Here is a 21,654-nt window from a genome sequence, read left to right as displayed (position 1 = left end):
AATGTATGTAGTAGAGTTGACAAGGGGGAGCCAGTCGATGTGATATATTTGGACTTTCAGAAGACATTTGACAAAGTCCCGCATCAGAAATTCTCGTGCAATATTAAAGTGCATGGAATTGGGGGAAGTGTATTGAGGTGGATAGAAAACTGGTTGGGAGAGCAGAAACAAAGAGCACAGATTATTGGGTCCTTTTCAAATTGGCAGGCAGTAACTAGTGGGGTACCACACAGACCGATACTGGGACCTCAGCTATTCACAAGAGATATTGATGATTTGGATGAGGGAACAAAATGTAACATCTCAATGTTTGTAGGTGACACCAAGTTGGGTGGGAGGGTGAATTGTGATGAGGATGCAGGGATCCTACAGCATGATCCGGACAGGTTGGGAGAGTGGGCAAATCATTGGCAGATGCAGTAGAATTTGGATAAGTGTGAGGAAGCAAAAACAGGAAGGCAGATTACGACCTGAATGGTTGTAAATTGGGAGAGGGGAGTGTGCAGCGGGACCTGGGTGTCCTTGTGCACCATTCGCTGAAGGTAAGCATGCAGGTACAGCAGGTGGTAAAGGAGGCGAATGGCATGTTGACCTTCATTGCGAGAGGTTGAGTACAGGAGCAGGAATGTGTTTTTGCAATTATACAGGGCCTTGGTGCGGCCACACCTAAATATTGTGTGTAGACTTCCAGTAGCGGCCATGACCTGCTAGGTCACGCGAACGGCAGCTCCCGCCGGGATCGGTGTTTCGGGCCGCTAAAAGGAGCGGCGGCGGCAATTAACAGGAGGGTCCGGCATGGGAACAGACGTGGGAGAGCCCCCCCCCCCGCTGGTGCATGGAGAGGACCAGGAGCGGAGCCGGCAGATGCGCGAACCCGGGGAAGAAGGTCGAGAAGGTCCGGGAGGACAAAATGGCGGCCGGAGAATATCGGGAGGTGTGGGCCCAGTGGGCCAGACAACAGCAGGAGCTCCTGAAAAACTGCTTCATGGAGCTGAAAAGGCAGATGCTGGCCTCCATAGAGAGAATTGTTGTGACCCAGAAGGCGCAGGAAAAGGAGATCAAGGAGGTGAGGAGGAAGGTGGCGGAGAACGAGGACGAGATCCTGGGCCTGGCGGTGAAAGTGGAGGCGCACGAGGCGCTCCATAACAGATGGCAGGAGAGGCTGGATGGCCTTGAGTGCAGATCTCGGTGCCACAATCTGCGGATCCTGGGCCTTCCTGAAGGAGCGGAGGGGGAGGACGCGAGCACGTACGTGGCCACAATATTGGGGACGCTGATGGGCGCGGGGGCCTTCCCACGGCCCTTGGAGCTGGATGGGGCGCACAGGGTTCTCGCTGGAAAGCCGAGGGTAAACGAGCCACCGAGGGCGATGGTGATACGGTTTCAGCGCTTGGCAGACCGGGAGCGAGTCCTGCGGTGGGCGAAGAAAGAGCGGAGCATGAAGTAGGAGAGTGGCGAGATCCGAATTTCCCAGGACCTGGGAGATGAGCTGGCGAGGAGGCGTGCAGGGTTTAACCGGGCAAAGGCGGTCCTTCACGCTAAAGGGGTGAGGTTTGGGCTCCTGCACCCGGCGAGACTGTGGGTAACATACCAGGACAGGCAACACTATTTTGATACCCCAGACGAGACGTGGTCGTTCATCAGGCAGGAGAAGCCGGACCTGAACTAAGGGACTGTTGTATGGGGGTGAAATGTGCGGGTGGGGAGGGGCCGAGGGGAGGACTGCGGGTAAAGCATAAGTTTATGGGCACGTCTGCCCTAGTTTGGTTGGGGTTTGTTGTTTGTTTTGCTTGTTTTCCAGGTGTTTTGTTTTACAGGTGTTCGGTTCTAGGGGGTGGGAATCGCCCGGGACGGGCTGTCCGGGGCACGGGGAGGTCCCAGATGGCGCTTCTCCCTCTACCCTGTGGGGGAGTGGGGGGATTGGGTGGCCCGAAGGGGGCAACAAGTTAAGGGTGGATATATAGAGGCGGGAGCGGCCGGGATCAGCATGGGTGAGCTGACTCACGGAAGCAAAATGGGGGGGAAACCAGAGCTAAGCGGCTGCTTGGCCGGGGGGGGGGGGGGGGAGGTTTGGGGGGGGGGGGGGTTTGGGGGGGGAAGGGGGAGGGGTGCTGCTTTGCTGACTGAAGGGGAGCCAGGTGAGGGGTATGGATGGAGAGTCGGCCGGGGGGAGAGCTGGAGGAGGGAGGCCGGGGCACGCGGTTGGCCGAAAAAGGGAGATGGCTAGTCGGCGGGATGGGGGGATGGTTACCCCCCCACCCCCCCCAAGCAGGCTGATCACATGGAACGTGAGGGGCCTGAATGGGCCGGTCATGCGGTCCCGCGTGTTCTCGTATTTGAAGGGGTTGAAGGTAGACGTGGCCATGTTGCAAGAGACGCACTTAAAGCTCGCGGACCAGACGAGGCTAAGGAAAGGATGGGTTGGACAGGTGTTTCACTCGAGGTTGGACTCAAAGACCAGTGGAGTGGCTATTTTGGTCAGTAAATGAGTGGCGTTTGAGACGGGGAGTATCGTGGCGGACAAGGGGGGCAGGTAGATATTGGTGAGAGGCAAGCTGCAGGGGGCTCGGGTGGTGTTAGTGAATATATATGCCCGGAACTGGGTCAATGCGGACCATATGCGGCGCGTACTGGGTAGGATCCCGGACTTGGAGATAAGTCAACTGATTATGGGAGGGGACTTTAATACGGTCTTGGATCTGGGCTTGGATCGTTCCAAATCCAGAACGGGAAAGAGGCCGGCGGCGGCCAGGGCCTTGTGGGAGTTCATGGGCCAGATGGGGGGGAGTGGACCCCTGGAGGTTTACACGGCCAAGGATGAAGCAGTTTTCCTTTTTTTCCCATGTCCATAAAGTCTATTCACGAATAGACTTCTTTGTGTTGAGTTAATCCCAGGGTGGAGGGGGTAGAAAGATCGGCCATTGCGGTCTCGGACCATGCCCCGCACTGGGTGGACCTGCGACTGGGGTGGAACGGGGTCAGCGCCCTCTCTGGCGACTGGATGTGGGGCTGCTGGCGGACGAAGAGGTGTGCGGGCGGATAAGGAGGAGTATTGAGAATTATGTGGGAACGAATGACATAGGAGAGGTGACGGTGGCAGTGGTTTGGGAGGCTCTGAAGGCGGTCAGTAGGGGAGAGTTAATCTCCATTAGGTCCCACAGAGAGAAGGAGAGGGCGGAGAGGGAGAGACTGGTGGGAGAGATACTCAGGGTAGATAGGAGGTACGCGGAGGCCCCAGAGGGGGGATGTTGAACGAGCGCCGGAAATTACAGGCGGAGTTTGACTTGCTGTCCACGGGGAAGGCGGAGGTGCAGCTGAGGAAAGCGAAGGGGGCAGTTTATGAGTATGGGGAGAAGGCGAGTAGGAGGCTGGCGCACCAGCTGCGCAGGAGGGAGGCGGCCAGAGAGATTGGGGGAGTGCGGGATAGGGAAGGCAACATGGTGCTGAGCCCAGAGAGGGTCAATGAAGTCTTCAGGGAGTTCTACGGAAGGTTATACAAGTCGGAAACCCCCCCCGGGGAGGGGAAGGGATGAGGCGGTTCATGGACCGGTTGAGGTTCCCATTCTTTCTTCCTGTATTCTCAGGTCAGTGGTTCACAGGTAGCTCATTGTCACGCACTTCCCTGTGTTCAAGTTCAAGGTGGACCACAGAAAGGGAAGGTGAGGGGGTAATGGTCGGGTTAAAAGGTCTCGGGTGTTTACTCATTTGCGGACTCTCCGCGCAGAAGTAGTCTTCTTGCAGGAGACATATTTGCCAATTAGGGATCAGACGAGACTGAGGAAAGGGTGGGAGGGGCAGAGGTTCCATTCAAATTTTCATTCAAGGTTCAGAGGAGTTACGATCTCGATCAATAAGATGGCATTTATGGCGACTAGAATTAGATAAATAGAATTTTATAAGTCTCTAAGAGATCCCCCCTCATTCGTCTGAACTCCAGCGAAAACAATCCTAACCTAATCAATCTCTCCTCATATGTCAGTCCTGCCATCCCTGGAATCAGGAGGGCAGCACGGTGGCGCAGTAGTTAGCACGTTGCCGAGGTCCCAGGTTCGATCCCGGCTCTGGAGTTTGCACATTCTCCCCGTGTTTGCGTGGGTTTCACCCCCACAACCCAAAGATGTGCAGGGTAGGTGGATTGGCCACACAAAATTGCCCCTTTATTGGAAAAAATGAATTGGGTTCTCGAAATTTATTTTTAAAAAACACCATCAGAGTGAGGGGATGGAGACCATTGTCTATAGAATAAAATGGAGCCATTTCCACTGCTCAGTACTGACGAGCTCTCCGAGTATCTGTGGAGACGCAGGGTGAACCTTGCTGAAGTCTGCTGCTGGGGCTCCTGAATTATCATCCCCAAAACCACTTTAATGTCCCTCAGTAACCCAATCTGTTCCATGGGAATGAATCAGAGAATCACAGAAACATTCCCGACAGTGCAGGAGGAGGCCATTGGGCCCATTGAGTCGATATTGACCCTGTGAACGAGCCCCCCACCAAGGCCCACTCCTCCACACTTAATTTTGTGTTTTAATAATCTTTATTGTCCCAAGTAGGCTTACGTTAACACTAGTCGCCACATTCCGGCGCCTGTCCGGGTACACAGAGGGAGAATTCAGAATGTCCAATTCACCAACAACACATCTTTCGCGGCTTGTGGGAGGAAATCGGAGCACCCGGAGGAAACCCACGCAGACACGGGGGAAAACGTGCAGACTCCGCACAGACAGTGACCCAAGCCGGGAATCGAACGTGGGACCCTGGAGCTGTGAAGCAACAGTGCTAACCACTGTGCTACCGTGCCGCCCAACATCTATCCCCATGTCACCATGTAAGCTTTTGAATAGTACGGGCAATTTAGCATGGCCAATCCACCTACCCTGCACATCTTTAGACACTGAGGGACAATTTAGCATGGCCAGTCCACCTAACCTGCATAGCCTTGGACACTGAGGGACAATTCAGCATGACCAATCCACCTAACCTGTGCATCTTTTCTCTGTGGAATGAAACCGGAGCACCCGGAGGAAACCCACGCAGACACGGGGAGAATGTACAAATTCCACACAGTCACCCAAGACTGGAATTGAACTTGTGTCCCTGGCGCTGTGAGACAGCTGTGCTGACCCGGGTCCCTGGCACTATGAGACAGCTGTGCTGACCCGGGTCCTTGGCACTATGAGACAGCCGTGCTGACCCGGGTCCATGGCACTGTGAGATAGCAGCTGACCCGGGTCCTTGGCACTGTGAGATAGCATTGCTAACCCGGGTGACTGGCGCTGTGAGGCAGCAGTCATAACCTCAATGTCACCGTGCTGTCACACCTCTAGAAGTAAAAATAGGAAGTAATATTGAGACATCCCGCAATCATTCACAGCAACATCGAATAGAAGAGTGTGTGAAAGAAACAAGAATTGTGTGTTTGCAAAAGGACTTTGTTTGGAATGTTTTGCCCAGCTCTCTCTGTTCTGACTCTCACCCTCTGTATGGTGGTGGGTAAGTAACCTGGGGCTGCTTGCACATCATTATGTTTTTGAGTTGATTTTCTGGTTATTGGGGGTGATGTGTGTTTTTAGTCAGATTTTCCTGTTTAAGAGTTGGGATAGTTTGGGGTTCTCATGGTTCAATGGGAAAATACAGCGTCAGAGACAACACTGAGCCCCCAGCTCAGTGATCCCACTCTGAAACTCCAGCGGCCGGCAATCCACAGACACAATTGTCTCACTCTTCATGTTTAAAACATCGTTGGACGGCACGGTGGCACAGTGGTTAGCACTGCTGCCTAGGGAGCTGAGGACCTGGGTTAAAACCCGACCCCGGGTCACTGTCTGTGTGGAGTTTGCTCATTCTCCCCGTGTCTGCGTGGGTTTCACCCCCACAACTCAAAGATGTGCAGGGTAGATGGATTGTCCATTCCAAATTGCTCCTTGGGTACTCTAAATTTAATTTTAAAATTAACAAAACCTCGTTAATTCTTTTATTCCCATTTCTCCTGATTTGCGTGATGATTTTCATTGGATTATTTACTGTCCTAGAATGTTAAATGGAGGGAATTAATTTGCCAGCGGATTTCTTCCTCAAATCCACCATTCATAAACTGCTCCTGAATTATCATCCCAAAATCCTCCAGACCCCTTTCATGTCCGTGAGGAGCCTGATCCGTCTCATAGGAACAGTCACCCTATTGAAGCCTTTCCCCCAAACGTGTGCCCCTATTTACTGCTGTCTGTGTGAATGGGAATGGGAGGTGTAGGGATTGCTGAGGGAGTCAGCACACTGAGGAGGATGTTTAATGTACAGATGCTGAAGGCTGAAGTGACTCTGACACAACTCCAGGCATTTTTCTGCCTCTATGCTTCAGTCAGGAATTTTGTGAGCATGTTTCCTGATCTAATTAGTGTGAGTGATCCGAGCTTCCCAATGGGAATCCTGTGGTGATGTTGAGGGGGATGTGAAGAGGTCCCACTCGGTGCCTCAGCAGAGTTGACAATCTCAGAAAGCCACCTTGGAATGTTCTGCCCACCAGAGGGTCAGAACCCTGCCCCTTGCGTTGAGGGTCCTGAATCCAGTAACGTTGCCGTAGGCTGCAGGGGGCGTTGGGAACTCAAAGTGGTCAGAAATTCTCGAGATCCAGTTTGATTGTTGGACGATCGTTGGGTCAGGAGATCAGTTTACCCAGTGTATCTCACAAAGACTCCATGAGACGAATAGAGTGAAGTCGATGAGGCTTTATTAAGCGTGATGTAGCCTTCGAGGCCTACATCAGATCGATCACAGGCCGAGTCTCAGACGAACAAAAACTGCAGGTCCTGCACTCGAGGGTGAGCACGGAGATTTTCACCCTCATTGAAGACACCGACGATTTCCAAACAGCGTTCACAGCACTGAGAAGTCTCTACGTTCGCCCAGTTAACCAAATCTACGCTCGCTACCAGCTCCCGGAGAATCGATGGACGAGTTCTACGCCGCGCTGCTGATTTTGGGACGAGCCTGCAGCTGCCCGTCGGTGAATGCAAACGAACACACGGACATGTTAATGCGCGACGCTTTTGTGGCAGGTATGCAATCCTCCCAAATCCGCCAAAGACTTCTAGAAAAAGTGTCGCTAGGACTCTCAGAGGCACGGGCCCTAGCAGCCTCCCTAGACGTCGCCGCGCGTAATACCCGCGCCTACGGCCCCGACCGCGCGGCAGGCCATTGGGCCCCGTACGTACCCGTCGCGGCAAACTCCCTACCCCCCCCCCCCGGACACCCCACAGGCTTGAGCAGTCCAAACGCCGAGTCGCACCGGGGGCGCCCGCTGTTATTTCTGCGGCCAGGCGAAGCACCCCCGACAATGCTGTCCGGCCCGCGCAGCCATCTGCAAAAGCTGCGGGAAAAAGGGCCATTATGCGGTGGTGTGCCGATCCCACGAGGTCGCCGCCGTCCCGGGGCCACAGGGAGCCCTACAAGCAATCTACGCCTCCCAATCCCCCCAGCACGCCATGTGCGACCCGCAGACGCCGCCATTTTGGGTCCCGACCACCGCGGCCCCGGGAGAACTGGGAGCCCTGCACGCCGCCTACGCTCCCCAACCCCCCTCCCCGCAGTCCATGTACGACCCGCCGCCGGCGCTCCCGATTTGGGTGCCGGCCAACACTCTCCACGGAGAGGAAGGGGTTTTTTGCGTCCCGAACGCCACCCTCACCCCCGTCCCGCGCCCCACGCCTGACCCGCCGGCGCCGCCTACCTGGGCCCCGACCACCGCTGTCCCCGGTGAGGGAGCTCCGCGCGGTCCTAGCGCCTGCGGCCCTGGCGCTCGCAGTGAGGGAGCTCCGCGCGGTCCTAGCGCCCGCGGCCCTGGCGCTCGCAGTGAAGGAACTCCGCGCGGTCCTAGCGCTCCCCAGACCCCCCAGCACACCATGTGCGACCCGCAGATGCCGCCATATTGGGTCCCGACCACCACGAGGGGAGGAGGGGCGCCGCCATTTTGGACCGCCCCCGGCCTGTACGACGCATGGGGACGGCCATTTTGTCCACCCCCGACGCCATCTTGTGACCCCTCAGCCACGTGCGATGTATGGGGGCAGCCATTTTGTCCATCCCCGACGCCATCTTGGACGGCAACAACGGACCCCACCCCACTACTACAACCACGGCTCGCTTCGGTTACGCTCTGTCAGGCTCGGCCCCGGACTCTCCAGACGACGACGACAACGGTCCTAATTAACGGCCACGAGACGCCATGCCTAGTCAACTCCGGGAGAATGGAAAGTTTTACTATCGGGCTGCTGGGGAACAGACACGCTTAATAAATTCTAGCGCACAAAGACTCCATGAGACGAATAGAGTGAAGTCGATGAGGCTTTATTAAGCGTGTCTGTTCCCCAACAGCCCGATAGTAAACTGGCCTGCGGGGGAAGACACCGGCTTCTTATACTTCGCCTTCAGGGCGGAGCTTGAGGTCAACGGCCAACCAGGACCCGGGATCTGTCAGCCAATGCCATTAGGGCTTCCAGTCCCACATGACCCCCAATACATACTACCACACCCAGCGTGCCCAATGGGAGATGATTATTTTATCAATTTTCATAGACTTTTGGATTTTATCTTTCTCAGCTTCTGATAGGATCCTTGATGCGAAACCACAAGAAGCCAGGAAAGAGAGTGAAGTCAGACAGGAAATGACATCCAACAATGTGATTAGAAATCTCAATTAAAATAAAATGAAGAGAAATGTTGCACTTAAGAAAGGAAATATAACATGTCCTGGGAATTATAGACAAGTTGGTATCACATAAGTTGTATGAAACATAATGAAATTACCACTAAAAAAATCTAGACTCTAAAAAACAAACAGAAGAATGAATAGTCAACATGGACTTGAAATGGACGTGTCATTCTTGACCAAATCAATTCATAGACTCAGAGAATCCCCACAGTGCAGAAGGAGGCCATTCAGCCCATCCAGCCTGCACCGACCCTCTGAAAGAGCACATGACACAGGGTCAGGCCCCCACCCTATCCCCGTAACCGAACACTAAGGGGCAATTTTCCATGGCCAATCTATTTAACCTGTATATCTTTATACTGTGGGAGGAAACCGGAGCACCCGGAGGAAACCCACACAGACACGGGGAGATGATGCAAACTCCATACAGACAGTCACCCGAGGCCAAAATTGAACCTGGGTCCCTGGTGCTGTGAGGCAGTAGTGCTAACCTCTGTGTTACCATGCCACTGAACAGAATTCTTTGAAGAGCTAACTAAGAGAGTAGACATAGGTAAACTTGTAGATGTAATATATTTAGATTTCCTTTGATAAGGTAATAAACAAATGAATGAGAGAAGACGGGAATTGGAGTTCTACAATGTTCTGTGCTGGGATGACTCTTGTTTACCATTTATATCAATAATTTAAACTTGGACCACGCTTAACAGAGGAAACTGTACTGCTCCTGGCTGAATACATTCTGTTCCTGGCTCTAAGGCCTGCAAGCAGCCATTCATAACTCCAGCACACATTTGGTCAATCTGACCCACCTCCAGGACATCGTTCTATCCCTCAAATCCTCCCCACTGTGTCCATCTTGGCTCAGTTCAAATCCCACTTGAGACGCGAGGCTTTGAGCACAAAATGCTGGGCTGACATTATTGGTCAGTACAGTGCGATGTGAGACAGTGAAGTTCAGGGTGTGGATAAAGCAACTGGGCTACAAGTTACTGATGACAATGCACAATATTAATTCCTGATCTACACGGGATTTTATAATAACTTGTGTTTCAGCTTCTATTTTGTATTTTCTTATTTGTTCTGATCTTCAGTTATTTTCTGTTCACAGGTCATGTGACAGGGGCGGTTCTTATCCAATCTCCTCAAGTTGTGAAAGTGCCTGAGGGTGAAACAGTGACGTTTCTGTGTGACTTACAGAGCAAGAATGTAGGGCAGACTGTGGATTTATACAATGTACATTGGTACCGCTCACAAAGTCAGGAATGGATATTGAGTCATGATGCAAATGGCGAAGTTTCCCGGGCGACAGGTCTGTCTGATCGGTTTCAGCCTTCCAGAGATGTTCCCGGTAACAGCTACATTCTGACAGTCAGAGATGTGAAGCCCGGTGACTCCGCTGTCTATATCTGTGGGATTTGGGGGAAAATCTTTGGGAATGGAACCCGGCTGAATGTAACCAGTGAGTAATGTCGATGCTTTATTACTTTTATTCCAAATAATGTTATTGCACAAAGACTGAGTTTAAAAACAGTGACTTGACCGCCCAGAACTTGAATCTTGATGAAAAGAGAGAGATGTTGCTGAAGTTTGATACAGATGAGAATGTGGAGGGAGGATCAGTAAGTTTGTGAAAGACACAAAGATTGAGCTGGTGGTTAATAGTGAGGAAGAAGGTTTCAGGTTGCAGGGGGCGGGGGAGGGTGGGGGGCTGGTAGAATGGGAACGGGTCTGTCGCCCGGCGCCGATCCCAGCGGGTTTCCCGATCTCAGCGGCCTCGAGCGCAGAATACCGGCCGATGTCCCCGTGGATTGTTCCTAAAATGAAGGAATTTGGGAAATTTGTAACGAGTGCATTCTCTAAATCTGCAGCGATCTCTTTTAGAATCACAGGGTGTGGGCCATCAGGTGTGTGAGATGTTCCAGCTTGCTCTCTTTGCCCTCCCCTCCCGGAGGTGGGAACTCTTCCTGAGCTTTGTTCCCTGCAGTCCTGGCCACACAGATTGGTGGCATCGACAATGATTTATTAAACTATTGAGCAGCTCAATGCTCACTTTCCAATCATCAATGAGAATTGCTGGAATGTGGACTAAAGAAACAAAGGTTTGTTCTTGAATTGAGCAACTCCTTCAGCTAATAGGACAAGGGCCACAAAATAGTTGCCCCAGACTTTGAATGTGAGTGAGGAACACATTAACTGGCGGCTTCAGTGCGGCCGGGACAATGGGTGGAATCTTGTGGAGGTGATGGGAACTCAGCGGGTGGCTGGAGAGGCAGCCACACCCCCACATCATTTCTTTTTGGGAAGCTCCATTGGATTATGTGAGCATGGAGGGATTGACAGGTCAATAATGGGTCTGACCCTGTGATCGAGGACCCCCGAGTCTCTGATCGGAGGGTGGCACTTCTACGAAAAGCAGAAAGAAAGGCTGCAATTCTCTGGCCGTTGCGATTGCCGCCGGCAGCGCCCCCTCACCCGGGGCTTTCCCTGTGGCGTGGCTTCAATGGGAAATCCCATTGACAAGCGGGAAGGCAGAATCGCGCTGCCTGGGAACAGCGCGCCACCGAGAAACACGCGGCTGGGGAAGCGGAGAATCAGCCCAGACTGCGACCTCAGCACCTGTTTATAAATTGTTGATATTTTTCTCTTAAAGGTAAGAAACCTCCAGTCCTTATCCAGTCTCCGAGTCTGGAACGTGTCCCAGAGGGTCAGACTGCACGGTTCCAGTGCTCCATGCAGAACGCCGCAGTGAGATACACAAAAGTTTCTTGGCACCGGGAGCTGCCAGGGAAAGAGAGGGAGAGGATTTTAGCCCTTGATACAAAGAATTATGTAGACCGGTCTCCAGGTTTCTCTGAGCGTTTCCTGCCTTCCAGACACATCGACTCCAACAGCTTCATCCTGACAATCAGCAACGTGCAGCCCAGTGACACTGCCGTCTATTACTGCTCAGTGTGGGGAGATATCAGTGGGAATGGAACACAGCTGAATGTAACCAGTAAGTACAGTTTCCATTATTCTCATTAATCTTCACACCACGTGTTCTGTCTTGTGGTTCTCAGAAGTCTCAAATGTTCACACTTTTTTGGACACAAAGCCCGCTTCTTGATACAGGTGATGGGGTCTCTCACTCACTGGCCTGAGATCCAGGGAGAGGCCCATGTTGCTTCCTTTGTGAAGGATCAGGCACATACATAGACAGCGGTGGGCCTTCCACATGGCCATGGTGCCTGAGACAGGGAGCTGCACATTGCAAACACCAGTCAAACCAGTGGCCCACAACAAGCTCAGGCTGAGGGAATCGGACCAAAGGTGATTGTGGGAGGGTTTGGGGTCATAGGTTGAGATTGTGGGAAGAGGGGTTAGCAACCTGGACAGGGTGGTAGCTCTTCACAGGCCCCCCTCCCCCATGTCATGGCAACCAGTACTTGACAATGAGGAACTCTCCCAGGTCACCATTAGAAACACGAAGTGGGTTAGTTTTTATCCAAATGGGGAGTCCCCCTCCTGATGCTGGTGGTGGAATGCGGTCTTCAAATGGGTATTGGTGCCAATTTAAGGATTTTGTTTGGATGGTGGGGGTGTGTCCGAGGAAGGGTGCTCTTCCAGAGGGTTTGTGCAGACTGGATGGGCTGAATGGCCTCTTTCTCCACTGCAGTGATTCTGTGTTTTTTTTTACAATTTCAAGTACCCAATTCATTTTTTCCAATTAAGGGCCAATTTGGCGTGGCCAATCCACCTACCCTGCACATCTTTTGGTTGTGGGGGTGAAACCCACGCAGACACGGGGAGAATGTACAAACTCCACACGGACAGTGACCCAAAGCTGGAATCGCACCTGGGACCTCGGCGCCATGAGGCACCAACGATTCTATGGTTAACTACCAGAGCTACTTTGTAAATCCAGATACTATTTTAAGTTATGAATATTGTTTCTCCAAAGGTGCAGATGCCCCAGTGGTTATCCAGTCTCCTGCCCCAGAACCTATCATACAGGGTCAGAGTGCACGGTTACAGTGCGTCCTGTATAACGCCGCTGTGACATACGCTGATGTTCATTGGTACCGACAACAACCAGCTTACATCGAGTGGATTTTAACAGATGAGATACTGAACTGGCTTCTCCGAGCGTTTCCAGTCTTCTCGAAACATGTCCAGTAACAGCTTCATTCTGACAATCAGCAACATTCAGCCCAGTGACGCTGCCATCTACTATTGTGAAGTGAGGGGAGATATCGATTGGAATGGAACCCAGCTCACTGTAATAAGTAAGGACAAGTTACATTATCCAACTTCACAGACTCGAGCACATAATCTAGTGCAGGACATACTGGTTGATGGATTTCTAGGTGCCAATGATATTGAGGGTTATGGGGATAGTGAGGGAAAATGGTGCTGAGGTCAACACTCAGCCATAGCCCAGTTGAATAACACAGGGCTCGAGGGGCTGAATGGCCTACTCCTGCTGCTCTGCTCTGACAACGGGAATTACCCACAATGTCCAGACAGAGTGAACACACTGGAATTGAAGATGAAAGGGAAAAGGATATGTGAGGAGAGCTGTTGAACTGGTTGGGGATTGGCTGTTGGGAAAAGATCCCTTGGAAACAGCTCTGGGCTGGGAGTAGGTGATGTTTGAATTAACCATCCAGGCAGTCTGGAAATGTATTGGACTGTGAAAAGCAGTTTCTGAAGGTCTTTGATTTTCACATTTGAGTGCAACGTGGTTTGAGAGATCATGTGGGATACTTTTAGTCAAGTTACAGCAGTTGTGCCTCGGTTAATATTAACTGGATTTTGATATTTAAACATATATTAGGGAGTATTGCCTGGAAGAATTTTATTTATGAGTCTGATCAATTAGGGAGTCTTTTGGGGGAAAATATTGTGAAATCAATTTTAACTATGTAATTGTGTGTGGTTAAATTTTCTTTTCTTCTCAATAAATCTTTGAGGTTTAAATTTAAAAACTCCAAAATCGCCACTGGACTGCCCCTTTCTGGGAACACTGCTACTTACCCTCAATGCAGTTCCTGGAACATTGTCTCAGGCACAGTGCTGCAGTACCTCTTACAGCCACTGTAGCGCTGTGCATGGAGATACTGGGACTTCTTTCCAAATGCGGACCCGAGTTAATTTGAGCAGGAAATGGCAGCAGTGCTGTCGAGTCGTCCCCGCCGACTCTCCAAATGATGAGCAAGGAACTCTCACCATCCATAAAATCCAGGCCATACGGACCTTTACTGACATCTCCAGTTGTCCCAAAGTGCTTTACAACCAATTAAACCCTTTGTAAAGCTTGGGCCCTATTTAAATGTATCGGCCAATTTGTGCACAGCAAGCTCCCTAAATAACAATGTGATAATGGCCCGATAATATCTTCTTTGTCGTGTTGAAGAATGAATATCACAAGTCGGAATAGTTTGTCTCAATTTGCTTCAGCAAAATGATTGAGAATTCGGAACAATTCTATCAGAGGATGATCAGACGAGACTTTAAACCAAGCCCAGGTCCGCTCTCTCTGGGAGATGCAGGAGGCCACATGACAGTAGCTTAAGAAGAGCAGGAGAGTTCACCCCAGTCAGTAACTCGAGGGAATAAACTAAACAAAACCCATCCCATTAGCTCCCTTTCAGCCTGGCACGCTGCCCATCACAGCCAACATTGGCAATGACCTGAATCAACACAATTACTCTGAACTTTAGTCCCAATCCCACTCACACATTTAAGTCACTTTTTTGAATGGGTTAATTCTCTTTGGAGGGTGTTCCATTAATCTAAAACTCTCTACATTCTTCCTTGTTAATTTTGCAATCACAATCTTTTAGACAAACTCCATTTTGCTAACTGATGTGTCATTGACATTTCCTCTTCCAATATAGAGAACTTTACCTTCATCTCAGTCCCCATTGCTCTGCCTTTCCTCAACTCAACTCCTCCATGTTTAAAAACAAACTTCATCTTGTTTATACGGATCGCCTGGTCACATTAGTGGTGTCGGTCACACAATACACACCACCTATCCAAAAGTCACTCCCCTACAGTGTAATGTTGGTGTGGACGGAGGAGGATACAGAACGGAACCCACTGGGGATCTGTTGGTGGTTTTCTTTCCATCTGTGGAACTTTGCTGCACTGTTACCAAGTCAGCCAGAATGGCCAGCAAGTGGTCAGTGTGTGATATAAGATTGGCCTGCCGCATTATCAGTAAATCAAATTGATCTGAGTTTAAACTGACATTGTTATTCCAGGTGTCCAGCGGATAGAAATATCTGCTCAGTCTGAATTCCACCTGCTTTCATTTCTCTACTTTACCATTTCAAATGTCACCGACTAACGAGAATCAAATCCATTCCCCGTCCTTTAACCGTAAACATGTGATTTCCTTTCACAGACCCGGCTGACGCTGAGAAGATGAAGCTTGTCTGGATCATTGTGGGAACTCTTACGGGATTTGCTGGAATTAGTTTGCTCATCGGATTCATACTGCTTCGGAAATAACAATCCCGTAATTTTGACAGAATAATTCCGTTTCTCTCGGTTATTGTGTGTAGTTTGTTTTGTTTGTTTATGGGATGTGGGCATTGTTGGCAAGAGCAGCATTTATTGCCAATCCCTAATTTCCCTTGCGAGCAATTAACAGTCAACCCCATTGCTGAGGATCTGATGTTACAATCCTGGCCAGACAAAAACAGTGGATGGAATACGGGACAGGAACCCCAATATTTGATCTTAATTTGGTAAAACTGTGATGAAATGACACCTCACTCCAGGAGTGATTTGGGGAAAAATAGGGATATGGTGTATTAAACAAACTTGATTACTTACAGAGTATGAAATTATATTTTACATCACACCAGGAAATAGCTGACAATCGCCACGTAAACAATGCTAATCAATACAGTGAATACAGTGACCCTTAACTGCTATCTTTGTTCCCACTCAAACAATTAAAAATCCCATCTCAACTCTCAATCCACTGTTAAATACAGTTAGCCTTCAAGAATACCTGCTTCACAGAGATGTTCTTTGAAGAAGAGCGATCATTTGAAGACAAGATCTCAACCCTGTCAGAATCGTGCAGAAAGTCTGGCTGTATTTCTTCAGAAGATACTTCAGCTTGTTTTAGCTCACCTTCTGATTACACTCTTCTGAACTGCTTGGGAAGAAAGTGCTCATCTAGTCACAGGCATAAATCTTTGAACTGAACTGAGATGCTTGCTGCCTGCTCACATCTCCATCTGAAACTCAACTGAACTCTGCTGCTCCGCAAAATGCCTGACATCTTTGCTCCTCCCAGAAATGACATTATTTTACCAAGCTAAAATCTTAATTAACTCCACAGGGAAACCCCTTAATCCAAACAAAACTCCATTAGCCCAAGCTTTTTACTATGCTTTAATTGCACCCATGGCTCCAAAACCAGGATTTATAAAAACATGACTGCAGCAGTCACACACACTAACTCCGGATTTTAACCCTTATTGTACCAAATACCCACAGTACAACATGTCTGAAATTCCTACATTCACCACACTGCAGTCACATGTCGGCCAGACCAGGTAAGGACGGCAGACTTCCTTCCCTAAAGGACATCAGAGAATCAAATGGATTTTACAACAGTCACAGATGGTTTCAAGGTCGCCATTGAGGAGAATAGCTTTATATTCCAGAGTCTGTATTAATTAAAAACTTGAATTTAAATCTCACCGGAAGCCATGGTGGAATTTGAAACCAATGAGCCTGGGCCTCAGCAATGACTCGTCGCTGTGTCAGTGCGTCCCCCACCCCATTATAAAAGGAAAGTAATTGGTGAGGACAGAAATGTTGTTGTCCGCTGATAAATGTGATGAACATTGTGGCTGATGTTGGTGCGATTTTATAATTCATTTCCCAGCAGCCCCGGGAGCAGCTGATGGTCAGAACACGGCTGCAGATTGTGTGAAAGTTGGACTCACTCGGCTGAGTTCAGTTGGTTTTTGAGGATGTTACTTTCTCTCATGTGATGGATCTGAGGGTGGGTTTGAGTTTCCTGACACCACCGACTGGGTTTTCATGTTGGGCTGGACAACGTGATCCAGGCCAATTCCTGCCTTTGGAAACCTGAGCCCCTCACCTCTGCCCAGAGATACAGAATTTCACCTTGTGGAGGTGCTGTTGGTGAGGTCCAGGTTTCCTGAGGCCCAGGGCAGCTGGTGATGCCGGCTGGTTAGAAAGCCAGTGTCAGTTCACTGGGATATCAGGCCAGCTCTCCAAGAATGATTTTATACCATCTCATCCTGACCCCATCAACCCCCTGGTCACCTTCCACACCCTACCTGCCCCCTCCATGTCATTTATATAATTTATATCCCTATATCTCTACCTATATTCTCATATGTAGCCACACACTCCAGTATCCATAAGGGGCTTCCTCAGGAACCACGTCTTTAAAATGGACATTAACAAAAATCAGGACAATCCAAAGGAAACCTGAAGGTTTTTCTTTTCAATTCAAAAGGGCTCTGGACATTTAAATAACTGTATATCATGGCGCCTGGGATCAAAAACAGCATTTTCTTCAGTTTTGATTGCAGTCTAGCATTTTTCCAAATGGTCAAAGTACTCTAAAGCATCTCAACACTTATAAAATGTTGTTCAAAGTAATGGTAAGCTTCCCTTTGCAAATCAGACTCCCATTTTCAATCACTTCAGTAAAAACACATCTACCCTGCAATTCAGCACCGAGCAAGACCACTTGAAGCCATCAAACCATTTGACACTTACCTGTCAGAACGTCCCTGGCTCCTCGTCAGGTTTCCCTCCAGGTTCTCAAGCGGTCTTACTTCCTGGGTTTTAGAAGTTATCAAACACCGACCAAACCGATTTCAAAAACACTGGGAGACAGGAAATGTTTTTTTCCTATGGGCCTTGTTTTGGTGACCCCATCATCAATGGATGTGTGTGGGTGGGTTCAGGACCCAAGACACTCTTAACCTGCAAAATGGTCGACGAACAATATTGTGAGGTCACGCAGGCACAGAAAATTCAATCTTGCAGCATAAAATCCATTTTCTGCCATTTCTGTATCCACAAAGAGACATCTCTCTGGCCCCACTTTTCCCAGTTATTTTCACAATGATTTTATTGTGATTCTGTGTAGAATTGGAATGTTTGCAGTTAAATGGGTTGAGAGAGGGAGGGAGCTGTACTTTGGAGAAGCAGGACTGAAGGCCGCTGTGATATCTAACAGCCTAACAATTAAAACAATGACTTTCATTTACGTAGCGCCTTTGACATGGGAAACAACACAAAGAGCTTCAGTAAGAGCTTGATCAAAAAATGTCTGACACTGCACCACACAAGGAAATATTCTCCCGGTGACCATAACCTTGGTCAACAAGCGTAGGTAATACACAGCATCTTAAAACGGAGCGATAGGTCAAGATGTAGAGGGGTGTAGGGAGGGAATTGTAGACTTCAGCCTCATCCATTGAGGCAAAGTTCCCAGTGGTGGAGTTATTAAAATTGGGCCGCTTCAGAGGACAGAAGCAGAGGAGTGGGCGTACCTCTGGAGTTCTGGGAATAATGGATATTTCAGCCAGGCAAACAGCAGTCCCATTTCCAAATCCTGTGTTTCTAACTCCACATTTAATTGGCTGCTATGTGGGTGTTTATTTCCAATCATTTCACTTCATAAAACCAGTCTTCACAACTTTGCTGAGGAACAGAAATAACGTTTTGGGGTTACGACCTCTATTCGGAGCTGATAAGTGTGCAGGAGAAAGAGTTGACAATGCCGTGCTCCCAGGGAGGAGTCACAGTCCCATGGAATATTGGGTTAGAACATCACAATGGCAATTCCCCAGCCCATTCTCCTCTTCACTGGGAATGTTTGGTTACAGGACTCCCCTCTATGTAGTGATGTCATTGTGAATGCACTTACTGGGTACACTCAGCTGTGATCCATTCCCATTGATACCTCCCCACACAGAGCAGTAATAGACGGCAGTGTCACTGGGCTGCACGTTGCTGATTGTCAGGATGAAGGTTTTATTGGACGTGTCTCGGGAAGGATGGAAACGCTCAGTGAAACCTGGACTCCGTTGTGTGTTGTTCTTTATATCATGTGTTAAAACCCTCTCCATATCTTTCCCTGGCAGCTCCCGGTTCCAGTGAACATCGGTGTGTGTCACTGCGGCGTTCCGCATGGTGCACTGTAACCGTGCAGTCTGACCCTCTGGGACACGTTCCAGACTCGGAGACTGGATAAGGACTGGAGCATTCGCACCTTTGAGAGAAAAATATCAACAAGTTAAACACCAGTCTGACGGTTGTGAATATCTGCAAATGTTTCAATGAAAAATGTATCCGCTGATGTTACCTTGGGGACAAAGTAAAGAAATTATCAAACGCTCTGATCTGAAAAAGCTAAAGATTTATTTGTTTAAGGTCACATGTTCAGCTGCCTCTGCCTCTCCCCCCACCATTCCCAACTTCCCTATTCCTCCTCCCTGATCCCTATCACTGCAGAATCTTCCCATTCTCCCTCCCAATCCCTCTCTCCGTATTTCCTAATTGCCCCCCTCCCCCGTTAATTTCTATTTCTTACCTCCCCTGACACTTTGTCATTGTTTACTCTCGGGTCACACACTGGGGGCTTTCCTCAAATATTCAAAACCATTGTCATCAATCCTCTCTTCATAGAAACCATCCAGACATATCTGCCCCCCGACTGCTGACTCTTCATCTAATCTCAATCCATAAACCATCTCAAATCCACCTGTTCAAATCCATCCGGCATCAGGATCCCGGAGCAAACCCCAACATTTGTTAGGATCCCGGAGCAAACCCCAACATTTGTTAGGATCCCGGAGCAAACCCCAACATTTGTTAGGATCCCGGAGCAAACCCCAACATTTGTTAGGATCCCGGACCCGACCCCAACATTTGTTAGGATCCCGGAGCAGACCCCAACATTTGTTAGGATCCCGGAGCAAACCCCAACATTTGTTAGGATCCCGGACCCGAGCCCAAAATTTGTTAGGATCCCGGAGCAAACCCCAACATTTGTTAGGATCCGGACCAGACCCCAACATTTGACAACCAGGCCAGGTGTCAGATGTCTTGGTGGGAGAGCATTTCGGTGACAGTGACCACAACTCCTTGACATTTACGCCAGACATGGAGAGGGATAGGGACAGACAGTATGGGAAAGTATTTAATTGTGGGAGGGGAAATTATACTGCTATTAGGCAGGAACTGAGGAGCATAAAGTGGGAACAGTTGTTGTTGGGAAATGCACAACAGTAATATGGGGGTTGTTTAAGGAGCACTTGCTGCGAGTGCTGAATAGTTTTGTCCCACTGAGACGAGGAAGGAATGGAAAGGTGAAGGAGCCTTGGATAACAAGAGAAGTGGAGCTTCTAGTCAAGAGGAAGAAGGAAACTTACGTGAGGTTGAGGAAGCAAGGACATGACTCCGCTCTGGAGTGTTATAAGGTAGCCTGGAAGGAACTCAAAAATGGACTGAGAAGATCTCGAAGGGGGCATGAAAAAGCCCTGGGGGGAAGGATTAGGGAAAAACCCAAGGCGTTCTACACTTATGTGAGAAATAAGAGGATGATCAAAGTGAGATTAGGGCCGAACAGGGATAGTGGAGGAAACAGAGGCTGTTTAGCAGCGTGGGCTAAACTGCTGGCTTGTAATGCAGAACAATGTCAGCAACGCGGGTTCAATTCCCATACCGGCCTCCCCGAACAGGCTCCGGAATATGGCGACTAGGGGCTTTTCACAGTAACTTCACTGACGCCGAATTGTGACAATAAGCGATTATTATTATTATTACTTGTGCCTGGAGTCAGAGGAAATAGCGGAGGCCCTGAATAAATATTTTGCTTCAGTATTTTTGCTTCAGGATTCTGAGAGATAGGGGGCGGGATTCTCTGATCCTGAGGCTAAGTGTTGGGATATGCACTGGGACCTCAGCTCTTTGTGGTTTCTATAAATGACTTGGATGAGGAAGTGGAAGGGTGGGTTAGTAAGTTTGCCGACGACACGAAGGTTGGGGGAGTTGTAGATAGTGTTGAGGGCGGTTGCAGGTTACAACAGGACATTGACAGGATGCAGAGCTGGGCTGAGATGGAGTTCAACCTAGATAAATGTGGAGTGATTTGTTTTGGAAGGTCAAATTTGAATGCTGAATACAGGGTTAAAGGCAGGATTTTTGGAAGCGTGGAGGAAGAGAGGGATCTTGGGTTCCACGTACAGAGCTCCCTCAAAGTTGCCACCCAGGTTAATAGGGTTGTGAAGAAGGCGTCTGGTGTGTTGGCTTTCATTAACGGGGGATTGAGTTTAAGAGCCGCGAGGTTTTGCTGCAACTTTATAAAACCTTGGTTAGACCACACTTGGAATATTGTGTCCAGTTCCTGTGTATTGATGCCTGGATATTGTGTATTATCCGCACTAACTTGTTACAATAAACCGCAAGCAAAGTGCTGCAGATTTTGACAATGAGGATTTCAGAAAATGCTGGGATGAATGCTCAGGAGACCCAGCAGCCTCTGTAGACAGTGACAATCACGGCCTTCCCTCTAGACACAGTTTGGCCACTGGAACACCTCTGGATCTCAGACACCCAATATTCCCGTAACCTCAGGAGCAGGAGGCGGGGGTGTGACGCTGGTCAACAAGAGGGTTTGCAATGGCAGCGGCAGAGAGGCTGGCCAGGATGTAACCATCAAGGGAGGACATTGTGGAAGAGCTTCCCTGTTTGACCAGAGGTTCTGTAGCCCACCTATCGGTGCCACATCAGCAGCTTCCCTGCCCACAGAACAGCAGAGTGCCCACACTGCCCGCACGGTAAAGTTTAATTCCAATCAGCTGGGGAAAGGCAGAGAGAGAGAGAGGACAGAAATTCACACTTTCAGTTCTGTCAAAATCCACCCCGAATCCCCACCGGGAATCTGA

At 49.5% G+C, this 21,654-nt stretch overlaps 2 protein-coding genes across 2 annotated transcripts in view; both read left to right on the top strand.

Moving 5' to 3' along the window:
- Window positions 1-3,541: 3,541 nt before the first annotated feature.
- Window positions 3,542-15,536, top strand: LOC140429250 (uncharacterized). Its single transcript, XM_072516017.1, has 5 exons — window positions 3,542-3,584; window positions 9,819-10,169; window positions 11,361-11,705; window positions 12,651-12,975; window positions 15,102-15,536. The coding sequence occupies exons 1-4, from the start codon at window positions 3,542-3,544 to the stop codon at window positions 12,866-12,868; spliced, it is 957 nt and encodes a 318-aa protein (XP_072372118.1). The 3' UTR covers window positions 12,869-12,975; window positions 15,102-15,536.
- The window catches only part of LOC140429244 (uncharacterized), a 32,444-nt gene continuing 23,994 nt past the window's right edge, over window positions 13,205-21,654 (top strand). Inside the window, exon 1 of the mRNA XM_072516004.1 lies at window positions 13,205-13,257. Coding sequence (XP_072372105.1) covers window positions 13,205-13,257 — 53 coding nt within the window. The remainder of the gene's footprint in view (window positions 13,258-21,654) is intronic.

The sequence above is a fragment of the Scyliorhinus torazame genome, chromosome 1, assembly GCF_047496885.1.
Source record: "Scyliorhinus torazame isolate Kashiwa2021f chromosome 1, sScyTor2.1, whole genome shotgun sequence".
Lineage (NCBI taxonomy): Eukaryota > Metazoa > Chordata > Chondrichthyes > Carcharhiniformes > Scyliorhinidae > Scyliorhinus > Scyliorhinus torazame.
This window is presented reverse-complemented; position numbering and strand designations above follow the sequence as displayed.